Source organism: Podarcis cretensis (genome assembly GCF_951804945.1).
Source record: "Podarcis cretensis genome assembly, chromosome: 7".
Taxonomy (NCBI): domain Eukaryota; kingdom Metazoa; phylum Chordata; class Lepidosauria; order Squamata; family Lacertidae; genus Podarcis; species Podarcis cretensis.
This window is the reverse complement of record NC_137176.1, coordinates 53,563,327-53,582,103: the sequence shown is the minus strand read 5'-3', so window position 1 is coordinate 53,582,103 and position 18,777 is coordinate 53,563,327. Positions and strand designations below refer to the sequence as shown.

Below are 18,777 nucleotides of genomic sequence, written 5' to 3'. Positions count from 1 at the left end.
ACGGTATACTCATCAGACTACCATTCTGATAACTTTGTCTGCATAACTTTATATGCATTCAGTGTATTAGGCTCAAGAGCAATGGGTAGTGGGGATGGCACCACAGATTTGACCACCTGGCATCAGTATCACTGCCACATACTTGGCTGGTGATGGAGCAGGGCAACACTGAGGAAGGACATCTTGGACACACCAGCAGAGAGAATCTGGTGCTTCTGCCTGAATTGGCCTGACTTCACCTTGTACCTCCGCACTAGTTGCTCCTGAATAGCCTACATGGTTTGATGACATATTAAAGCTCCCTGTATCTAATTTAGCCTATATCTACACCCGCTCTTAGCTTAAGTACTTTTATATCCGAGCAAATTCTATTCAGGTCAAACTCTAGTCACTGGTGACTCAAAAGGATTTCAGTGTAATTATCTCTCACCTAAAAAATTAGGCTGGCACTAGAGAAAGACGTGTCCCACTCCATTGTGAGGATTCATGTGTTGGTACAACCAGTGCTTTATTTCAGATGATAAAAATATGAGGTGCCAGTACTCGTATATTGAGAAAAGTGCAGCAAAGAAGAAGTGCTGGTACTCTGTACCAGGGAGTACTTTCACACAAAAAAGCTATGGGTGCCAAACATCTTGGCATCTTCAAGTCACTGGTTTTAGTTTTTAACCTCCTTGGGGTTCATTTCATTGCCTAGCAAAAATGTCTCCTGTGTCCAAAAAGTTGACTTGTACCACTATTTCATTAGAAGTCTGCTCATATCAGAAATTGTGAGAATGAGTTATATTCACTCTTGATTCATAAAAAAAATCCATCCATTTTATGACTCTGATTCACCAATAACCTTGACAGCTGAACCAGTGTTCCATGACAACAAGCAGACCATTGATAAATAGCAACAAAACTATTAGAGGTTGAATTTATGAGATGAGTAATAGGGATGCTAAATTATAGGCTTACTGTTTGACAAACTACAGCTTGACATATATTTGCAAATGCATGTGTATGCATCTCAAAAAGAGAAAAACTTTTCTAACCTCATGACCCCTTGGCACATTGTACAGAAACCATCCAACTGCTTTGCATGGGATTGTGTTTTACAGTTCATCCCCCCTCCTCCCAGTTCATAATTTCAGGACTAAAGAATTTTCTAAGAATAGTTAAAATGAGGCTCTGGTTTATATTTGTTTTTGAAATAATGACCAAAATGTATCATGGGGGGGGGGGGGAGAGATTGTAACCAGTATCAGCATTTTGAACTTAGCCAGTGCAATTCTTTCAGCAACAGCATAGCATGATGGTGATATCCTGCCCCAGTGAGCAGTAGAGCTGCTGCATTTTGCACTAGCTGCAAGGTCAAGGGCAGTCTCAGGACAGCTCCATATAAAGCACATTGGAATAATTCAGTCTGGTGGTTAGCAGTGCATGGACAACTATTTCAGTGGTCAGGATATCCCAGTCCAGAAATGGCCAAATTTGTTTTACCAGCCAAAGCTAGTAAAAGGTTCTCCTAACCACTGAGGTCACCTGGGCCTCTAGTGACAGAGATTAATCTAGGAACACCCCCAGACTGTGAACCTGCTCTTTCAGTGGGAGTATGACCTTTTCCAAAGCCGGCAATTGCCCAATTATCTAGATTCTGCAACCACTCACCTATGGCACCTCTGTCTTGCCAAGATTAAGACTCAGTTTGTTGGCCCTCATCCAGCCTACCACTGAGTCCAGGCTCTAGTCCAGGCCTTGAATAGCCTCTCCTGATTTAGATGTTACAAAGAAATGGAGCTGGGTAGTATCAGCATACTGATACCTTGCCCCAAACCTCCTAATGATCACTCTCAATAGCTTCATATAGAGTTAAATAGCATTGGGAATAAGATGGTACCCCATTGTATCCCTTTTTCCTCCACCAAAGTTGGTGGAGTTTGGGGGGAAATGACACATCACGCTCATGAACTGGGGGTTAGCCACTCCTAGTGTAAATAATTAGTATGTATAATTAGAATCAGCTATAGATCAGATAATTTGTATTGCCTTTGAACAATGAGCCTGACAAAAAATAAATTTTGGTCCATTTCAAATGTATATTCTACAATTTTCAGATACAAAATAAAACTTATATTACTTCCCCTTTCTCTCAAGCATTATTTGTTATATTGCTGTGAGTGTTTACTTGATCAGCTGTAGAAAGCATGTTGTAGAGCTGCAAAGGTACAGAAGGGGGTGACTAAAATGATGAGACTGAACAATATATTTTTTTCCTTTAAAAAAATATGCTCACAAATGAAAGGAAATTGAGTCATTTTGTTTTGCACACATCCTGCCCACATGCTATCTGGGGTAGAGTAAAATGATGCCTACTGTGATGTAGGAATAGAAGAACCCTATCTGAATGGGAATATAAGACCAGTCCAGAGACTCCAATGTGTTTGTAGAGGGTCTTGAGGTCTGCCCAGTTCAAGCTTTGCTGAAGTTGGCCTAACATCAAAGTCCATGAGCAGCTCCTGATGTGCACAAAGTAGAACCTCACAAGAATTTTGATTTGGATTAGAACTTGGGGAATCAGCCAAGCTGCAGGTCCTGAGCCAAACTGGATGTATTCAGAGGACCTTGGGCCTTGGACAAGCTGGGTGCACACAGACACAGACCACTGTGAGTCATGTTGGAGGAGCCCAGGGCCCCCTGGGTGTCAGGGGGCAGGGCATCAGGCAGGAAGGAGAGCCAGGCAGGGTGGAAAACTGCAGGAAAAGCTCCAAGACATACCTGACTTGCAGCTGCATCTTCCCAGGAGAAGGCGAGCTACAGCTCTCTTTCCTGCCTGAAACCTGTTGAGTAGAGACACCCCTATAGGGTGTGGGTGCTGCTTTTCAAGAGGCTGTCCTGCAGGAAGGATCCAGTCCTGCACAGTGCTGGTTCATTCCCAGACTCTTAAAAAACCCTATTTTAACTTTTCGGTTAATATAGGGTTTAAAAATCCCCACCCCTAAATTGTTTTGTGGAAGGATCTGGGGTGGAATGGGTGGCACTGGGTCAATCTCCCTGATGCCACAGGATAGATTGAAGTGGGGCTCTTTGCTGAACCCTGTTAGAAATATGAGGCCATGAGATTAGTTGAACTTTCAAGACTTTGAATATTTCTACCTCTTTAAGGTAAAAAAGTAAAGGTAAAGGATCCCTGGATGGTTAAGTCCAGTCAAAGACATCTATAGGGTGTGACGCTCATCTCACTTCAGGCCGAGGGAGCCGGCGTTTGTCCATAGACAGCTTTCCAGGTCATGTGGCCAGCATGACTAAACTGCTACTGGCACAGAGGACTGTGATGAGTGCCAGAGTGCACAGAAATGTCATTTGCCTTCCCACCACAGCACTCCCTATTTATCTACTTGCGCTGGTATGCTTTTGAACTGCTAGGATGGCAGGAGCTGGGACAGAGCAACAGAAGCTCACCTGTCATGGGGATTCTAACTGCCAACCTTCTGATCAGCAAGCCCAAGAGGCTCAGTGGTTTAGACCACAGTGCCACCCGCGTCCCTGACACCTCTTTAAACATTCCATTAATGATGTTACAAATATTTTTCATGTATCCACACTGCAAATAGCCGTAATCCACTGCCTTGTTTCAACTTGCTAACCTAACTGGCAAAGCAAAGCAACTAACAAATTTAATTAAGTTAGAGTGAAATAGTGTGCATAAGGAATACATAGAAAAAAATCTTGGTGTGTGACTTTAATTATTTTGGTAGCAGCTAATTATTATTCACATGCATTCTGCATACTCCTGTAATATGTACACCAGATAGCATTACCATATTGTTATGATTACCACATTGTGGCATTTCAGCATCTACTTTGTTACAACAGATAAATATGCTGCATAAACCTAAGCCACTTTAAATTGAGGGATTGGAAAGTATCCGTTATATTGGTTTCGTGCTTTGTGCAGCATTGTGGCAGATCAAGCGAGTTCACAATTTAAGATGCACATTGGTTGTACTGTAACTTCTTCAGTAGTGCAGATCTTCACATTTGTTTCCATGTCCTTCATATTTGCAATGGTGAGTTGCCAAGAAGATGCCTTGCCAAAATGCTTTTTTTTTTTTAAAAGAAGAAGCAAAAAGCTTAAGTTAGTCATATGCTACCATCCAAAACAATCACAATTGGAGCCAATTTAGTGCACATAAGTTACCTTGGAAGGATTAATTTCTGCTGTTGAGCCTCATAATATGTGTAACCAACAGGGAGCTGTCTGGAGACAGGGATTTTTGCAAATCTTTCAGCTAGATCAATGAGCCAAATGCAAAATCTGGTAACCAGGGGCATCATGTAGATTTGTCATGCTCCCTAGGGGAGCTGGGGTCCAGCAACCAATGAGTGGATTACACTGATCCACAAATGCAGTTTTTCATCTGTGACAGATATAATATAAATGCTATTATTCATATTGCATAACTGGGAGAGAACCACCGACAATGACTATTGTTTATGCAAAAATTAAAAAGAGAGAATGTAGAATTTTGCAACAGGTGACAACAGACTTTTCAGAAAACAGAGTTCATTACATAGTCACATCCAAGCAATGCTTGTCACTGGGAGATTTTGTTAACACCCATTTGACCGAGATGCATAATCTTGTGGAAAGTGAGATACAGTACAGCTGTACATTGCCAGCAATACGTTTGGTTCCAGTGAACACAGTCTATGCCTATCTGTTAGGTATACAGACAAGGAATGAAAGGAGACTGTCCTGTGAGTATGCCACCAGTAGAGACTGGATCTATCCAATCTCTGCATCAACCCCTTGATACAGTCAATCTAAGGTGGAGTGCCATGACTTGTATCAACATTGTGTTAAGCAGATTTCGCCTTGAGCAGCAGAATGGTCTCTCCCTTTCTTTCGCCTGTATGCCCCTACATCTATTCTGGGGGTTCTTTCAGTCCTCTGGAACAGAAATGGGGACCCAAAATTTATCAAAAAACATTTCCCCCCAGAAAACTCCCCTGAGATCTTCATCTCCTCACCTTACTCTTTTTTTTTTGGGGGGGGGGGAGACCACTATGAAGAATTTTATTTATTGACCACCTTTTTTGTGGTGGCTACTATTTTCCCCTACACTCTGTTGACAATGCTCCCTAACTCCTCAAAGTACTTTGCATTGTAGTTAATGCAAAATGGTGGCCATGATTCCAACACAGTTGATTCTGCTGTTGCAGGGCGAAACCCTTTTACAGGGAAAGAAGGGAACAGACAAAGTTGACACATGTAACTGGTAGTGCAATTTTTACATCAGCTCTTTTTATTTCAGGGAATTAGCAAACTGCTATACACCTTTTCTTATCCCCTGGGTGGATATAGTCTAGTCCAGAACAGAGTAGATTAGCATATATTTAGATTAGCATATATTTACTCAAGATTAAGGTTGATTCAGGCTTTAAAAATATATGTATCCAGATTTTTGGTAGCAATTGAAATGAAATGGTGTGGAGGGGTTCATCTGTGTTTTGCGCTCTTTAGCTCCAACAGCTAAAACCAAATAAACACAAAAGATCCAGCTGTTTAGAACTGCTATTATACTAGTCCACATAATTTTTCTTTTTTTTTCATGAAAACAAAACAAAAGAGTTGTGCAATGTATTTTCAATCATTTCTTCTTCTCTTGATGTTCTCCTCTCATTAACTGTAGTGCCTACAAAAGCTCCATGGCAAAGAAGAGAAAAGCTGAAGAGCAGATTTTGGGTGTTCCAGTCAACAAAAGGAAGTCTCTGTTAATGAAACCCCGTCACTACAGTCCAAGTGTAGAAGGCAAAGGGGAAAATGAGGACAAGACTGACCTGCAAGACAACAGCAATGATCTCAAAGCAGGTATCAAAGATTAGTGGCTCCAGATGAATGTAAAAAGCATCTAAGTGTTGGTGCTGACCTTCAAAGCCCTAAATGACCTTGACCCTGTATGCCTGAAAGAGCAACTCCACCCCCATCATTCAGCTCAGATGCTGAGGTCCACCTCCAGGGGCCTTCTGGTGGTACCTCAGTGCAAGAAGTGAAGCTACAGGGAACCAGGCAGGGGGCCTTCTTAGTAGTGGCACCCACCCTGTGGAGCATCCTCGCATCAGATGTCAAGGAGATGAGTAACTATAAAACCTTTAGAAGACATTTGAAGGCAGTCCCTGGATGGGGAAGCTTTTTAATGTTTAATGTATATGTTGTTAGCTGCCCAGAGTAGCTACATTCAGATGGACAGGATATAAATAATGAAATTATTATTATTGTTATTATTATTATTATTATTATTATTATTATTATTATTATTATTAAGCTAATGCTCCTGAGAGAACAAAGGGTAGAATAATCTCACTGGGCACTAGCAATAAAAGGCAGATCATTTGTACAAAATGTGACTAATGAGACTGAGAAATAGAAATATGGTTTGTAGCCAATTAAGTCCTACTCAGAGTAGACCCACTGAAATTAGTGAAAGTTAGTCATGTCCATAAACTTCAATGGGTCTACTCTGAGTAGGCCTAGCACTGATCTGAACTTGTGACCCTTTAGATGTTGTTGGTCTTTTAACTCCCATCAGTCCCAGCCAGCATAAGCAATGACAACCAAAGGTATCAAGTCAGATTTTAATCCCTTTTTCTTAAAATCTGGGTCAGCATTAGTTTTAAGTGATAATATCCATATCAGTTTCAGGTTGTATTAGCTCTCCACTGCCTAAAAGGATTATTGATGCTAATGTGCACACTACTGTATGGAAAGAAAGAAATTGGGGGGGGGCGCACGCCCAATTTGCTCATGGGCATTACTTTTGCTGAGAGGAAAAAATCATAGCAGAGAACAGGAGGACAGAAGGGCAAGCTCCACTCTTGAACCTTAATAAACACGGAAGAACAAGCTGGAAAGCTGTGGCAAGAGTAAATTGCATAGGCACCACAGTTGAAATTAATTATACAATACTGTGCTGAAAACACAAATGAAGAAAGGTGAACTTTTGGCACAGCCAATCCACAGAAGGCTTATGAATAAGAATGGAGGAAATCCATCCACACTTACAGTCCACTAGCTTTTTGAAAAACACATGCGCTCAGGAGATCTGCCACTATTATAACCATACCGGGGGGTGGGGGAGAGAAGCAGCTTCTTTCTCTGCATTATTTAATGTTGCTTGTTTCCCAACATTTAACACAAGCAGTTAATACGTGAGTAATATTAATATTTTGTCTAGGCTCGCAATACTTCTATATGTCAAGTCAATCAATCTTGATGACTGGATTCAAGAAAATTCTCTAATATACATGCATATATATATATATATATATATATATATATATATATATATTCAAATCTGCCCCCTAGAAAAGTTACTTTTTGGCCTGTTCATTTGGGGTTGAGATCACCTGATCACGTTGCTTGGAATCATGCTTCCAGTTATTCATCTTAATGTCTAATACAGACAAATGGGACTGTGCCTCCTGGCTGGTGTCACACACCTAGCTCAATGGTGGAGCTTCATGCTCCGGCACCGGGGGGCGTCCTGGGGGCGTGGCGCACATCCTGGGGGCGTGGCGTGCTGCCTGCAGGGGCGTGGTGCCCAGCGCAGCCAGGGGGGCAGCCGCAATGGCACCCCGCTGGGGTCGCGCTGCCGGGGGCGGTGCGCTCTCCCCACACTCCTCTTCCTCTGCCAGTGGACATCTATATATTGGGTAAAAATCTCAAGCGGGTACTGACTGTTTTTGTTACAGAAAAAAACAATCTATTCTGGTGGAACTTCTAAAAAATAACAACAGAAATAAAGTTGCCTCAGAGTGGCGCAAGCCATGCACCAACAAAATGAGTGCATGGTAAAATATTTCAAGAAAAGGGCCACATCTTCCGGTCTAGGGCCCAAGAAAAGCTCCAAGAAATAACTAATAAATATTTTCCTTTAATGTATAACAAACAGTTGAACCAAACAATTATGTAAACTGGAAATGACCCAAAATGCTAACAGTTTGGCAGCCGTAAAGTGAAATGCATTGTGGTGGCACATGTGCATTTGTGTCTCCTCCTCCTTTCCACAATAATCTGCACTTAATAGGAATATTTTAAACTATGTAGCTAAGCAACAGAGGTAATTGTTGCTTTCTAGAGCTTTTGTTAGGCACTCCACCATAGCCCAAATATGCATAATTAGGTATAATGTCTATAAATCATTATTGTACACATGTGGGTAGTTAAGTGGATTGAGAGAATAGTTCAATGAATTGGACATATTCACTGAAAATGCTTTTTATTTGTTTTCTGTAGTTGATAATACTTTGAAATTATGATAACCCTTTACACTTTCTCTTAATAGCTCACTGTTGTTGAGACAAAACTTCATTTGCATTTTTAGATGATATTTAATTTATGATATAAACCCGGAGTTGGTCTGACATGGATTCTGCAAAGAACCAGACTGTCTTATCTATTTTATTGTAAGCTTGTTTATCTCAATTTTTCCCCCTCTAGGAAGTAAAACATAGACCATTCCAGTTTATGTTGAATACATCCCAACTAAAGAATGCACCCTATAATCAGCATTATTGAAGGGGCTAGTGTTGTGGCTAAATTCTTCCTTTCATCCAAAAATGCTTTTAGTTACTATGGTAATATTTACTTGATCCTGGCAGACCAGTGTTGATTTTAGGGAGATAATTACCAGAAAGAAAGATGATGGAGATGTATTTTGGAGTGTCCTTGTCAGGGGGGGAAATGTTTAGAAAAAAAACTAAATGAGACACAAAGGATTTATTGTATTTCAGAATTTGACACCCCTTTCCAGTAGCCTTTACTACCTTCTGTTTCCTGCTGTGATTTCAAAGAAAAAAATTGTTTCTTAACACAAGATACATGTGTATTTTGCCATCCTTTAGTAAAAATAGAAATCTCCCTTGTGATCTAAAATATTCTTTAGTTCTATGACTACCATGACTGCTTCTAACATGTATCCTGTGAGCTATAGAATTACAGTCTTTCATTAAACCAAAAGTGACCCAGAGCATTCATTTTATATATTTAAAAAAATCTATGAAGAAGAGAAGGAATGTTGTTGTTGTTTTGTTGTTGTTTTGTTGTTGTTGTTCTTGTTGTTGTTGTTGTTCTTATTTATTTATTTATTTACTACCCACCCTTCATAATACTCCAGGGTGGGTTACAACAATTTAAAATAAAACACTAAGAGCAGTTTAAAAAGCAAGTGATGCAACTGTGTAGGTGACAATGTTACATTTATCTGATATTTTTGAAAGCTTTGTTTCATCACAGCAGCAAGTCACCACCTGCTCAGTGAAGAGCAAATACCTTACCCTAACTTCAGGGCCGCTACTGCCATCAATCCATCCTTGCATGTTTACTGTAGTCTGAAGCAGAAGGGAGACAATGGATGGGAATATGGCACTGTGAAACTGCTACCTAGTATGGAGATTCTTCTTCAGCATAAAGTTACAATAGTACCAAAACCTTTAGCTGGGTTCAGGATAGCTTTATTCTGCCATCACATGGTTCAAACTACATTAGAATACTGGAGGAATAAGCAGTTCAGTCACTGCAGGCACTGTGTTCGTCTTCCCCCATAGCTTTTCAGACTATGGTAGAACTAACGGCCCACTTTTTGGAAATATGTCCCCACTGATGTCAGTGAAACTAGGAGCAGCTTCACAAGTAGTGAATTTAGTGCAGCAGCATCCAAGGATTTTGTTATATATGATATTCCAAACCACACACAGGCAACGTGTCTTTTACTTGTAATGTTTAAATTAACATGCCAGCTTTCAAACACAAGAGAGTCATGTAGTAAAGTAGTTGTGTGATACTTCAAGCATGTTCCAGAGTCACAGCCAAAGTTCTATTTACTGCAAGGTGTTCATGTGTGAAATAGGTACATGCTGAAACGATTGCACAGTTGTTGCATGGATCTGCTCTGTATATTCACAACACAACATTCTGGTCATTTGAATTGGTCAGTTATAGTATATATTTAAAGTATGCTCTACTGCAACCTTCCCCAAGTTGGCACCCTCCAGATGTTTTTGAGTATAACTCCCGTTAGGTCCAGCTACCTTAGTTGATGGTTAGGAATGATGGGAATTAAGAACATAGGAGCCTGCTGGATCTGGTCAGTGGCCCATCTAGTCCAACATCCTGTTCTCACAGTAGCCAGATGCCTATATAGTGGTACCTTGGTTCTCAAACTTAATCCATTCCGGAAGTCCATCCCAAAACCAAAGCATTCCAAAACCAAGGCATGCTTTCCCATAGAAAGTAATGCAAAACGGATTAATTCGTTCCAGACTTTTAAAAACAACCCCTAAAACAGCAAATTAACATGAATTTTACTATCTAACGAGGCCATTGATCCATAAAATGAAAGCAATAATCAATGTACTGTACTATAAAATAAAGAAGACAATATTGTAGATGACAAAAAAATTAAAAAAAACATTCTTACCTGCACTGATGATAGTCATCGTTTGGATTAGGGGCTTTTATCCATTCACACAATCTATCAATCAGTAGTTGAACTGGGTTCCACACAGTCACAAAAACAAATTAACTGAAAAAGCAGCAAAAACAAAAACACGAAATCAATAGCAAAAACAAAAGTGCCAAACTTAATCCATTCCAGAAGTCTGTTTGACTTCCAAAATGTTCAAAAACCAAGACACAGCTTCTAATTGGTGCAGGTGCCCTGGAAACAATAGCCGACAGCTGCAATCGAACATTTGGCTTCCAAAAAACGTATTCCTTCCGAGTTTTCAGCATTGGGGAACCAAGACATTTGAGAACCAGGGCATTTGAGAACCAAGGTACCACTATCAGAAAAAATGCAAGCAGAACCTGAGCACAGTAGCATTCCACCCACATAATTCCCAGTAACTGATATTCAGAGGCATACCGACAATGTAATTATAGTCTGGAGGGAACCAGGTTGGCGAAGTTTGCTGTACTACAGAGCATGTTTGCTCAATACGATTCTAGTTCATGTTCATAAAACAGATATTTATCTTGAGCAAACCTATCATCTTAGATTACTTAATATGAATGAGACTAATTTATAAATAAGTGGTTTGTGGATTATGGTCAAAGAAGAAGGAATTTATTTTAATGTTGTGCTTTTCTCTCTTTTTCCTGCCTCTAGAAGACACTAATATAACACCAGCAAAAGCTACCCCTAATTTGGATGTGCAAGAAAATGATCAAATGACGGACAATTATGCCAGCTACCAGGACCTAATGGCCAAATCTTTAATTAACTTTGAAAAAACAGAGGAAGAAACTCCAGACCCCCCAGAGAATAGTAAACTGAGTGACAGTAGCAGCAAGTCCTTAGAAATGGAGAATAGCAATGTTGATGAATGTTACATGATTAACTCATTAGTAAGAAAAGACAGAATTTGTGTTTCAGACCCACAGTTCTGCTCCTCTGAGGATAATGAAAGTAGTTCTGAAATTCTGGACAATGAATGGGATAGCTCCTCAAATTTCTCTGAAGAGATAAGTGTCAAACTTCCTCTAAATACAACATATATTGTAGGATGTAATCAGCAAGATGTCCTAAAAGTGCCAGGGGTCAAAACCGAAGAAGCAGATTTCAACAACTCTGAAACCATTTGTGACTCAGATACAGGGCCACTAGAATCACAGGAGTCGCATGTTGAATCTTTCAGCAACAGGAGTCAAAATCCATTTCCAGACAGCGAGGAAGATGAGTGTCTATCAGAAAATACAGAAATGTCATTTGACTTGGATAAAACAAAACATAACTTGAGCTTGCTGGAACGAGCAATAGCTCTGCAGGCAGAGCAGGGCCATGTCTTTCATAGCACCTACAAAGAACTGGACAGGTTCTTACTAGAGCATCTTGCTGGTGAAAGAAGACAAGCCAAAGTGATTGATCTTTGTGGTAGACCAATCTATAACAACAAACGTAAGTTCACTTTCATTGTTCAGAGTGGATTGTGCATTTGTGTAGACAGCTGGTAATTTCTCCACACCAACAGCACTCAGCTGGGAGAAGTGACTGCCATGAACCTGGCATAGTATATTGGTAGAGCAGAGGGGCAGAGCCAATCTGGCACTTCCATTGCTGTTCCCAAACTCCCCTGAGCTCACTGCCACCCTGCTTTGGTAGCTCACCATTTAGTACACTGCGGTGATGTCACTGCCAGGAGACAGCAATTCCCAAGTAAGAAACCACTGAACTACATGGTTCAGTGAGGAATGTATAAATAAGGTTGTTCAGATTGACAGAATAATATAAAAATTATGGTATGCAGTTACCAAAAAACCCTAGGTGTTTGTGCTCCTTCTGTGGTTTGAAAACATTGTGAGAGTTAGCAGAATTTCCATACAATTTCCATACATCCAAGTACTGCAATGTGCTATACATGGCAGCACCTTTGAAGATGGTTTGGAAATTTCAGCTGGTGCAGAATTTAGCAGCCAAGTTGCTCACCAGGGCAAAATGGTTTCAGCATAGAATACCAAACTTGGTGCAACTGCACTGGCTACCAATTACTTTCCAGGTCCAATTCAAAGTGCTGGTTTTGACCTATAAAGCCTTAAACAACTCAGAGCTGCAATAATTCAAGGACCACCTCTCCTCATATGAACTGACTGTGATCATCACCTGAGGCCCTTCTTTGTGTGCCTCCTCCATGGGAGGTCCAGAGGGTGGCAACAAAGAAACAGGCATTTTCTGTGGTTTCTCCCCATTTGTGGAATGCTCTCCCCAGGGAGGCTTGCCTGGCACCTTCATTACATATCATTAGGTACCAGGCAAAAACAATCCTAATTAATTAAACAAACTATGGCCTTTTATACCGGGGGGGGGGAGGGGTACATTTTTTGTTTGTTATTATGTTATGTATTATTGTAAACCACCCTGTGATTCTCAAATGAAAGGTGGTGTAGAAATTTAATAAATAAACAAATAGAAACATATTATACCATAGATTTGTACTGGGTGCAATGGAATGAATTCAGCTCCTAGTAGTCAGTCATTTGCAGATAATATGAATTTCAAAGTGTTCCTAGTTAGACTTTAATCCTCACCACTATAATAATCTTAACTTAACAATGATGCCTCAGTGTTTAGAATACCAACTCTTAAGTAAATGGAGGATACTTGAGAAAAAACTACCCAGCGAATGAATAGATGTACTTATTTATTTTGTAATATGTTGCACTGCATTTAATTATATCATATTGTATTATTTCTATATATTATATTTAGATAGTGTTACATAACTTAACAGGTGATGCAGGTCTATGTATAATAAGGGTAAATAACCCCCTATTGAGAATAGCAGGTTCCCATGTGTCCACATAGGTCCTGTTGAACATTTCTGATTTCCAATTCCCTTCCTCTCCCCATTTCATAGCCAGTTCGCCTATTATTTCTGTTTTTCTGGCAACCAATCTCTTCTCCCTGCTGCCATGCTTTCTTGGGCAGTATGAGCCTTGTTAAACCAACAGTGTGATCAGCATCATGGAGGGTGTTTATTCTCTGACGCTGAGTTACCCATGGACTCTCCTGGTTTGGCTATGTGCTGCAGTGGCTGGTAATGGCATTGATGACCTGGAAATGGGGTGGGCACAGGAAGATCCCACTGTGTCCAGTCTTGAACATTAGGTGAAGCCAAAGCTGCTGGGTTATAAGATGTGAAGGATAAAGATGAGAGCCAGTAACATACAGCAAGACTCTTGAGGGATATATCCCCTTCATTGGACTGAGGTTGGAGAAGTCCCTGAACTGGAAGCCTTGAAAAATAATGATGGGCTTTCTTCAAGAAGGTTGAGCCCTTGATGATGCTTTATCTGATGGTGTTTTTTCCATAAAGTGTTATGAAGGCAAGAGCATGAAGAAAGGTTGAAAATGAGTTACTGGCTGAACTAGGTAGGAAGCAACACATCTGGGAAGCTACAAAGAGAAAAACTAAAGAAACACAGACACAAACTTTCCTTGTGGCTTTGTCTATAAACACATCTATTTGCAAGCTACTTGCAAATATCACAGTTGCCCTGATTGCAAATGGATACACTGCACTTAAGTTTGTTATAGTTTGTTTTTGTTATGTGGATTAGATATATAAGGAAATAGCTATACAACATATAAGGAGAAAATACAACTACTCATCAACATAGACAATATGTGACAACCTTAGCTCACATTTTTTCAGCTGTCCCAATTTACCAGGAACAGTTTGTTTTCTGATACCTGCCCCTGGAAAATCTTTTAATATTCAAGGCTCTCTAAAGATTTTATTATTATTTATTTATTCATGGATGGTTCCAATTTTCTTTCTCATGACTCAAATAAATTCGCCATTCCAAAACCTTCAGTTTAAACAATTTGCTTAAAATAATTGATTTAAGAATGTTAAAATGTGTGTAGGATTTCAGCGTACTTAACTCCTTGACAGAGAACTGCTGCCTCTTAAAACCATTCTCTCCCTCTACATACACATTCATGCACGCACACACAGCAATGTTCCATCTAGGTGACAAGACTTCATTGCTATTTTCTGCAGATTTGCCTAGACCTGAAAAGAGAGAGACCAAATGTCCCATTCCAGGATGTGATGGCACAGGGCATGTGACGGGATTGTATCCACACCACCGCAGTCTTTCAGGTTGTCCACATAAAGTTAGAGTGCCACTTGAAAGTAAGTACAATTTCTTTATAATTTGCAGCCAAAAACTGTGTGTGATTCCTTGAGGACTGTGGTCATTTCTGCACTCTTGATCTCTTTCCATCCACTGACCTCTCAGTAGCATCGCTGTAGTTTTTTGTGAATTTATACAGCTACTTGGCTGAGAGTGAAGCCACAATGGCTTCTTACATGGCATTCATTCATTCATTCATACCAGGGGTTTCCAACATGGTGGTATAACTCTTACTTGTGCGTGCTCTCTCTCTCTCTCTCTCTCTCTCTCTCTCTCTCTCTCACACACACACACACACACACACACACATATATATACACACACACACACACACACACATTTACTGCAGGGGTGTGGAACTTTTGGCCCTTCAGATGTTGCTAAACTACAATTCCCATCAGCCTCAGTTAGCATCAACTGTGATCAGTCATGATGGGAGCTGTAATCAGCAACATCTGGAGGGCCAAATGTTCCTGACCCTCCATTTACAGAACCTAGATCTGTCACTGTTGTAGAATGTGTTCTCTCACCAGCATCAAGCAATACTGTTCACAACAAACAATTTCCATCTAAGGTTTTTCCAGTGGCACTATTACCCTCTCCCCTTTTTTAAAGAAAGATAAACTGCACATGCATTTGTGCAGTCTGCTTGCATTGAAATCCATGGAACTTACTATCAAGAAACAGTGACTTGGAGATCAGCTGGGAAAAACCTTGGTGCTTTAATGAGCTGAGTTATGTGCCCCAGCCATAAAGCCTGGCTCCTCAGGGTGCCCTTGCGCCTACCTTCCCAAACAGTAGTCATTTGTGGCAGTACTTCATCTCAGGAGCAGCAGGCACAATGAAGTGAACAAAGCAGTTTACAACACACCGCACTGCTAGGGCTGACAGCAGTTTACTTCTGAAATGACTTTTGGAGTAAAATATTGCTGCTTGAGAGGGTTGTGAGAAGGTGCACCCAGTGCTTTTTTTCCTGGGGGGACGCAGGGGTACGCATACCCCTAAACATTTTGTGAATCTTTGTACTTTTGTCCATTTACTGTATTTATTTTTCCTGATTTGAACTATAAAATGGTGGTTTTCTTGAGTCAAAATGAGAGTACCCCTAAACATTTTTTTAGGGGAAAAAAGGCCTGGGTGCACCTATATTTTATCCTGGGACATGAGTTGTTCTCACCAGCCTCTGATGTGCTTACATGATGGGAGGCAGTGGCAGAGCTTCATGCTCTGGCACCAGGGGGCAGAGAGCAGGCGGGAGTGGGGCTGGCACACGTCCTGGGGGTGTGGCACGCATCCTGGGGGCGTGGCACGCTGCCTGCAGAGGCATGGCACCAAGCGTTGGCGGGGTGGCAGCCACGATGGCACCCCACCAGGATTGGGCTGCCAGGGCGGTGTGCTCCCACCGCACTCCTCTTCCTCCGGCAGTGGTGGGAGGTTGACACCAAGGTTAAAGTAGGTTGAAGGACCCAACAAGCTTGGCAGGATCAAAGACGCCTGCCATCTCTCCTTCCTCCAGAGATGTATGACCATGTAGAAAATAGCAGGGTTGCTATCCCTGATGTATGGAGTTCACAGTTCCATGAAGGCCCATGATGGCTCAAACATTTGGAACTTCTTGTTCATGTAGAAAATTCTTAGTTTTCTTTTATGACTATAACCATGTGATCATAACTTCTGTACAGTGTCTCCAAGTTTTGAGTGAGGAATTGCACTGTCATGATGATATGTGTTTGCGTCACTATTTTCTTCTCTTTTTTTAGTCCTTGCAATGCATGAAAATGTTCTAAAGTGCCCCACTCCTGGGTGTACAGGAAGAGGACATGTCAACAGCAACCGCAACACTCACAGAAGGTAAATCCTAGTCTGTTACCACTGGTGATAAACTAGGCCAGGAATGCAGAAACAGTCGACTCCAGATGTTATTGAAATCCACTTCCCTCTATCCACAACTGGCATGCCAATGCTCAATGTTGATGGGAACTACAACCCAACAACATCTGCAGGGCTACTGTTGCCCCATCCCTGAACTAACCTGTTCAAGAAGGGAACATTTTAATTAATATTTGTCACTCACGTTATATCAAAATGGCAGCATAGGTACTTGGCTTCTGCAATCCTACCCCCATAAAACCATCCCTTATACCCTACAAGTGGTATCTGTATGGTGTGTACAATTTTAGGACACAATCCAGCCAAAATGAAGCACTTCTAGATTCAGTGTTTTCAGTGGTAGAGAGCTGAGCACATATTTAATGGTCCCAGTGGCATATTTGAGAGTTAAAAGTGCTTAACTTTGACTGGATTGTGTCAATTTACTTTAGTGCAGTATTGAAAATATTAGTGTTTATGGATAAATGCAATAGAAATAGGTTCACTCAATGATCATAAGCTATTGAAACCAATGCTTAGAGATAGGGTGGCTAGCCTTTTAGGGGTGATTGCTCTCTGGGGGACACATGCCATGGGTGTGGGTATGTCTAAAAAAGTGAGCATGCACATATTACACACTCATCAGAGCACACACACATTCAGAGAGGGGGGCCTCGCACTTCCCAACAATCTGTGCAGATCAGAAGAAGAGCAAAGGTTAGATTCCCCCCATTACAGTGCTGGTCAGAGAGGAAACTCTGTCTTGTCCAGTACCAAGATTGAGGGGGAAATCTTGCCCTCTGCTCTACAGATCATTGATTTGATGAGCAGAGAAGACATGATTTAACTCTCTCCTTCCAGCCCAGTGCAGCAGAGGGACTTGCTGCAGATGCCGTTCTTGCATTTCTGAGTTCTTGGAGGGCAGATGAAATTGCTTGGGTGAGGGTAGGGAGACTTGGCTAACAGGCAGGCAGTTCATCACTTCTGCCCGAAGAGACAGGGAAGATCTATATAAATGTGTGCTGCCCACTCTCTGATATTATTTTTTACTTTTGCTTTGAATTGCATATTTGTATATAAGTTAAATAGTCGTGTTGCTTCACCTTAATTAACAACTAGGAACAACAGGAATTGAAGCAAATTCCAAAGGAACACAGATAAAACCAATTTTATGTGGTGAAAGCAATCTGATTTGATTCCCTTCAACCCCAAATGTACTTCTTCTGACTTCCTCAACATATGTTCAGGTTATGATTCATCATGATTTTATCCAACACACCAAAATCACTGATACATTTGGCTTGGGTTGACTTCACCCCAACAGAAATAGATACAGAAATGAGCATTATATTATGAATATAATATTTACACAGCCAGTTTTACTGCTGGTGAAGGTAGCGAAGGGCAGGTGAGGAGTTCACAGCCCAGGGCTGAAGTATGAGTGGATGAGCAAGGGCAGCCTAACAGGGCAGGTATTAAGATTCAGCATCACTGCACACAGAGGGAGAGGTCAAATGAATGGGCAGCAGTACCGGTAGTGAGGGCAGACCTTCCTATTGAGAACATCTTGCTCAAGAGTGCCCCAAACTTGCAACGATCACGGGATCCTCAAAACATGCAGAGGGGAGCAAGCCCCAGCAGGAAACAGATGCCTGAGTTAGCTCTGGAAAGAGACATGGTTGGACTTCCGTAAGCTAGAATAGTGAGATCTAGATGAACCACAGAATCATGTGAGGAGTATTTTGCTTATGCTGCCAAAATGCGCTATAAAGATCCTAGATCTTTGGAGAGAAGAAATGCAGGTTTTTCACAGCTCCTCATATGTGGCAAATCTCTTTTAAACAGTCTTTCTGGTTGTCCAATTGCTGCAGCTGAAAAAATGGCAATGTCTCAGGAAAAAAATCAGCATGAGTCTCCCAAAACAGGGCAGTGCCATGATCAGGTCCACAGGTAAGCTTCACTTACATTATAACATTATAATGTGAAATGCCATAAAATATTCCTGTTTGCTTTTTTTAAAAAAAGAAATCAAATCCAGTGTCCTGTGGAAGACACAGGAAACTTGGAATGAGTAAACAGATTGAGGTGCAAGTTTAGCCAGCTATTTCTGGTGTTTTGTTTTACTCTGTACAGGTCAAGTGTCTTTTCCTGCATGGAGAACTAACTTTGTGACTCATTTTCCATGAGTACAAAATGCATTATGCATGCAGTTAGTAAATGGGGTA

General features: G+C 41.0%; 1 protein-coding gene and 1 long non-coding RNA gene across 13 annotated transcripts in view; one reads left to right on the top strand and one right to left on the bottom strand.

Annotated features, from left to right (window-relative positions):
• ST18 (ST18 C2H2C-type zinc finger transcription factor) overlaps nt 1-18,777 on the top strand; it is a 195,662-nt gene that overhangs the window by 136,045 nt on the left and 40,840 nt on the right. For all 12 annotated transcript variants that reach the window (XR_013840597.1, XR_013840598.1, XR_013840599.1 and 9 more), the window contains 5 exons: nt 5,679-5,857; nt 11,154-11,942; nt 14,548-14,682; nt 16,444-16,534; nt 18,398-18,502. Coding sequence is in view for 9 of the 12 variants with exons in the window: in XM_079983346.1 (XP_079839472.1) it covers nt 5,679-5,857; nt 11,154-11,942; nt 14,548-14,682; nt 16,444-16,534; nt 18,398-18,502 (1,299 nt within the window). In the remaining 3 variants the exon portion in view is untranslated. The remainder of the gene's footprint in view (nt 1-5,678; nt 5,858-11,153; nt 11,943-14,547; nt 14,683-16,443; nt 16,535-18,397; nt 18,503-18,777) is intronic.
• LOC307219883 overlaps nt 3,540-18,777 on the bottom strand; it is a 29,790-nt gene continuing 14,552 nt past the window's right edge. Inside the window, exon 4 of the long non-coding RNA XR_013840635.1 lies at nt 3,540-4,084. This is a non-coding gene — a long non-coding RNA (uncharacterized lncRNA). The remainder of the gene's footprint in view (nt 4,085-18,777) is intronic.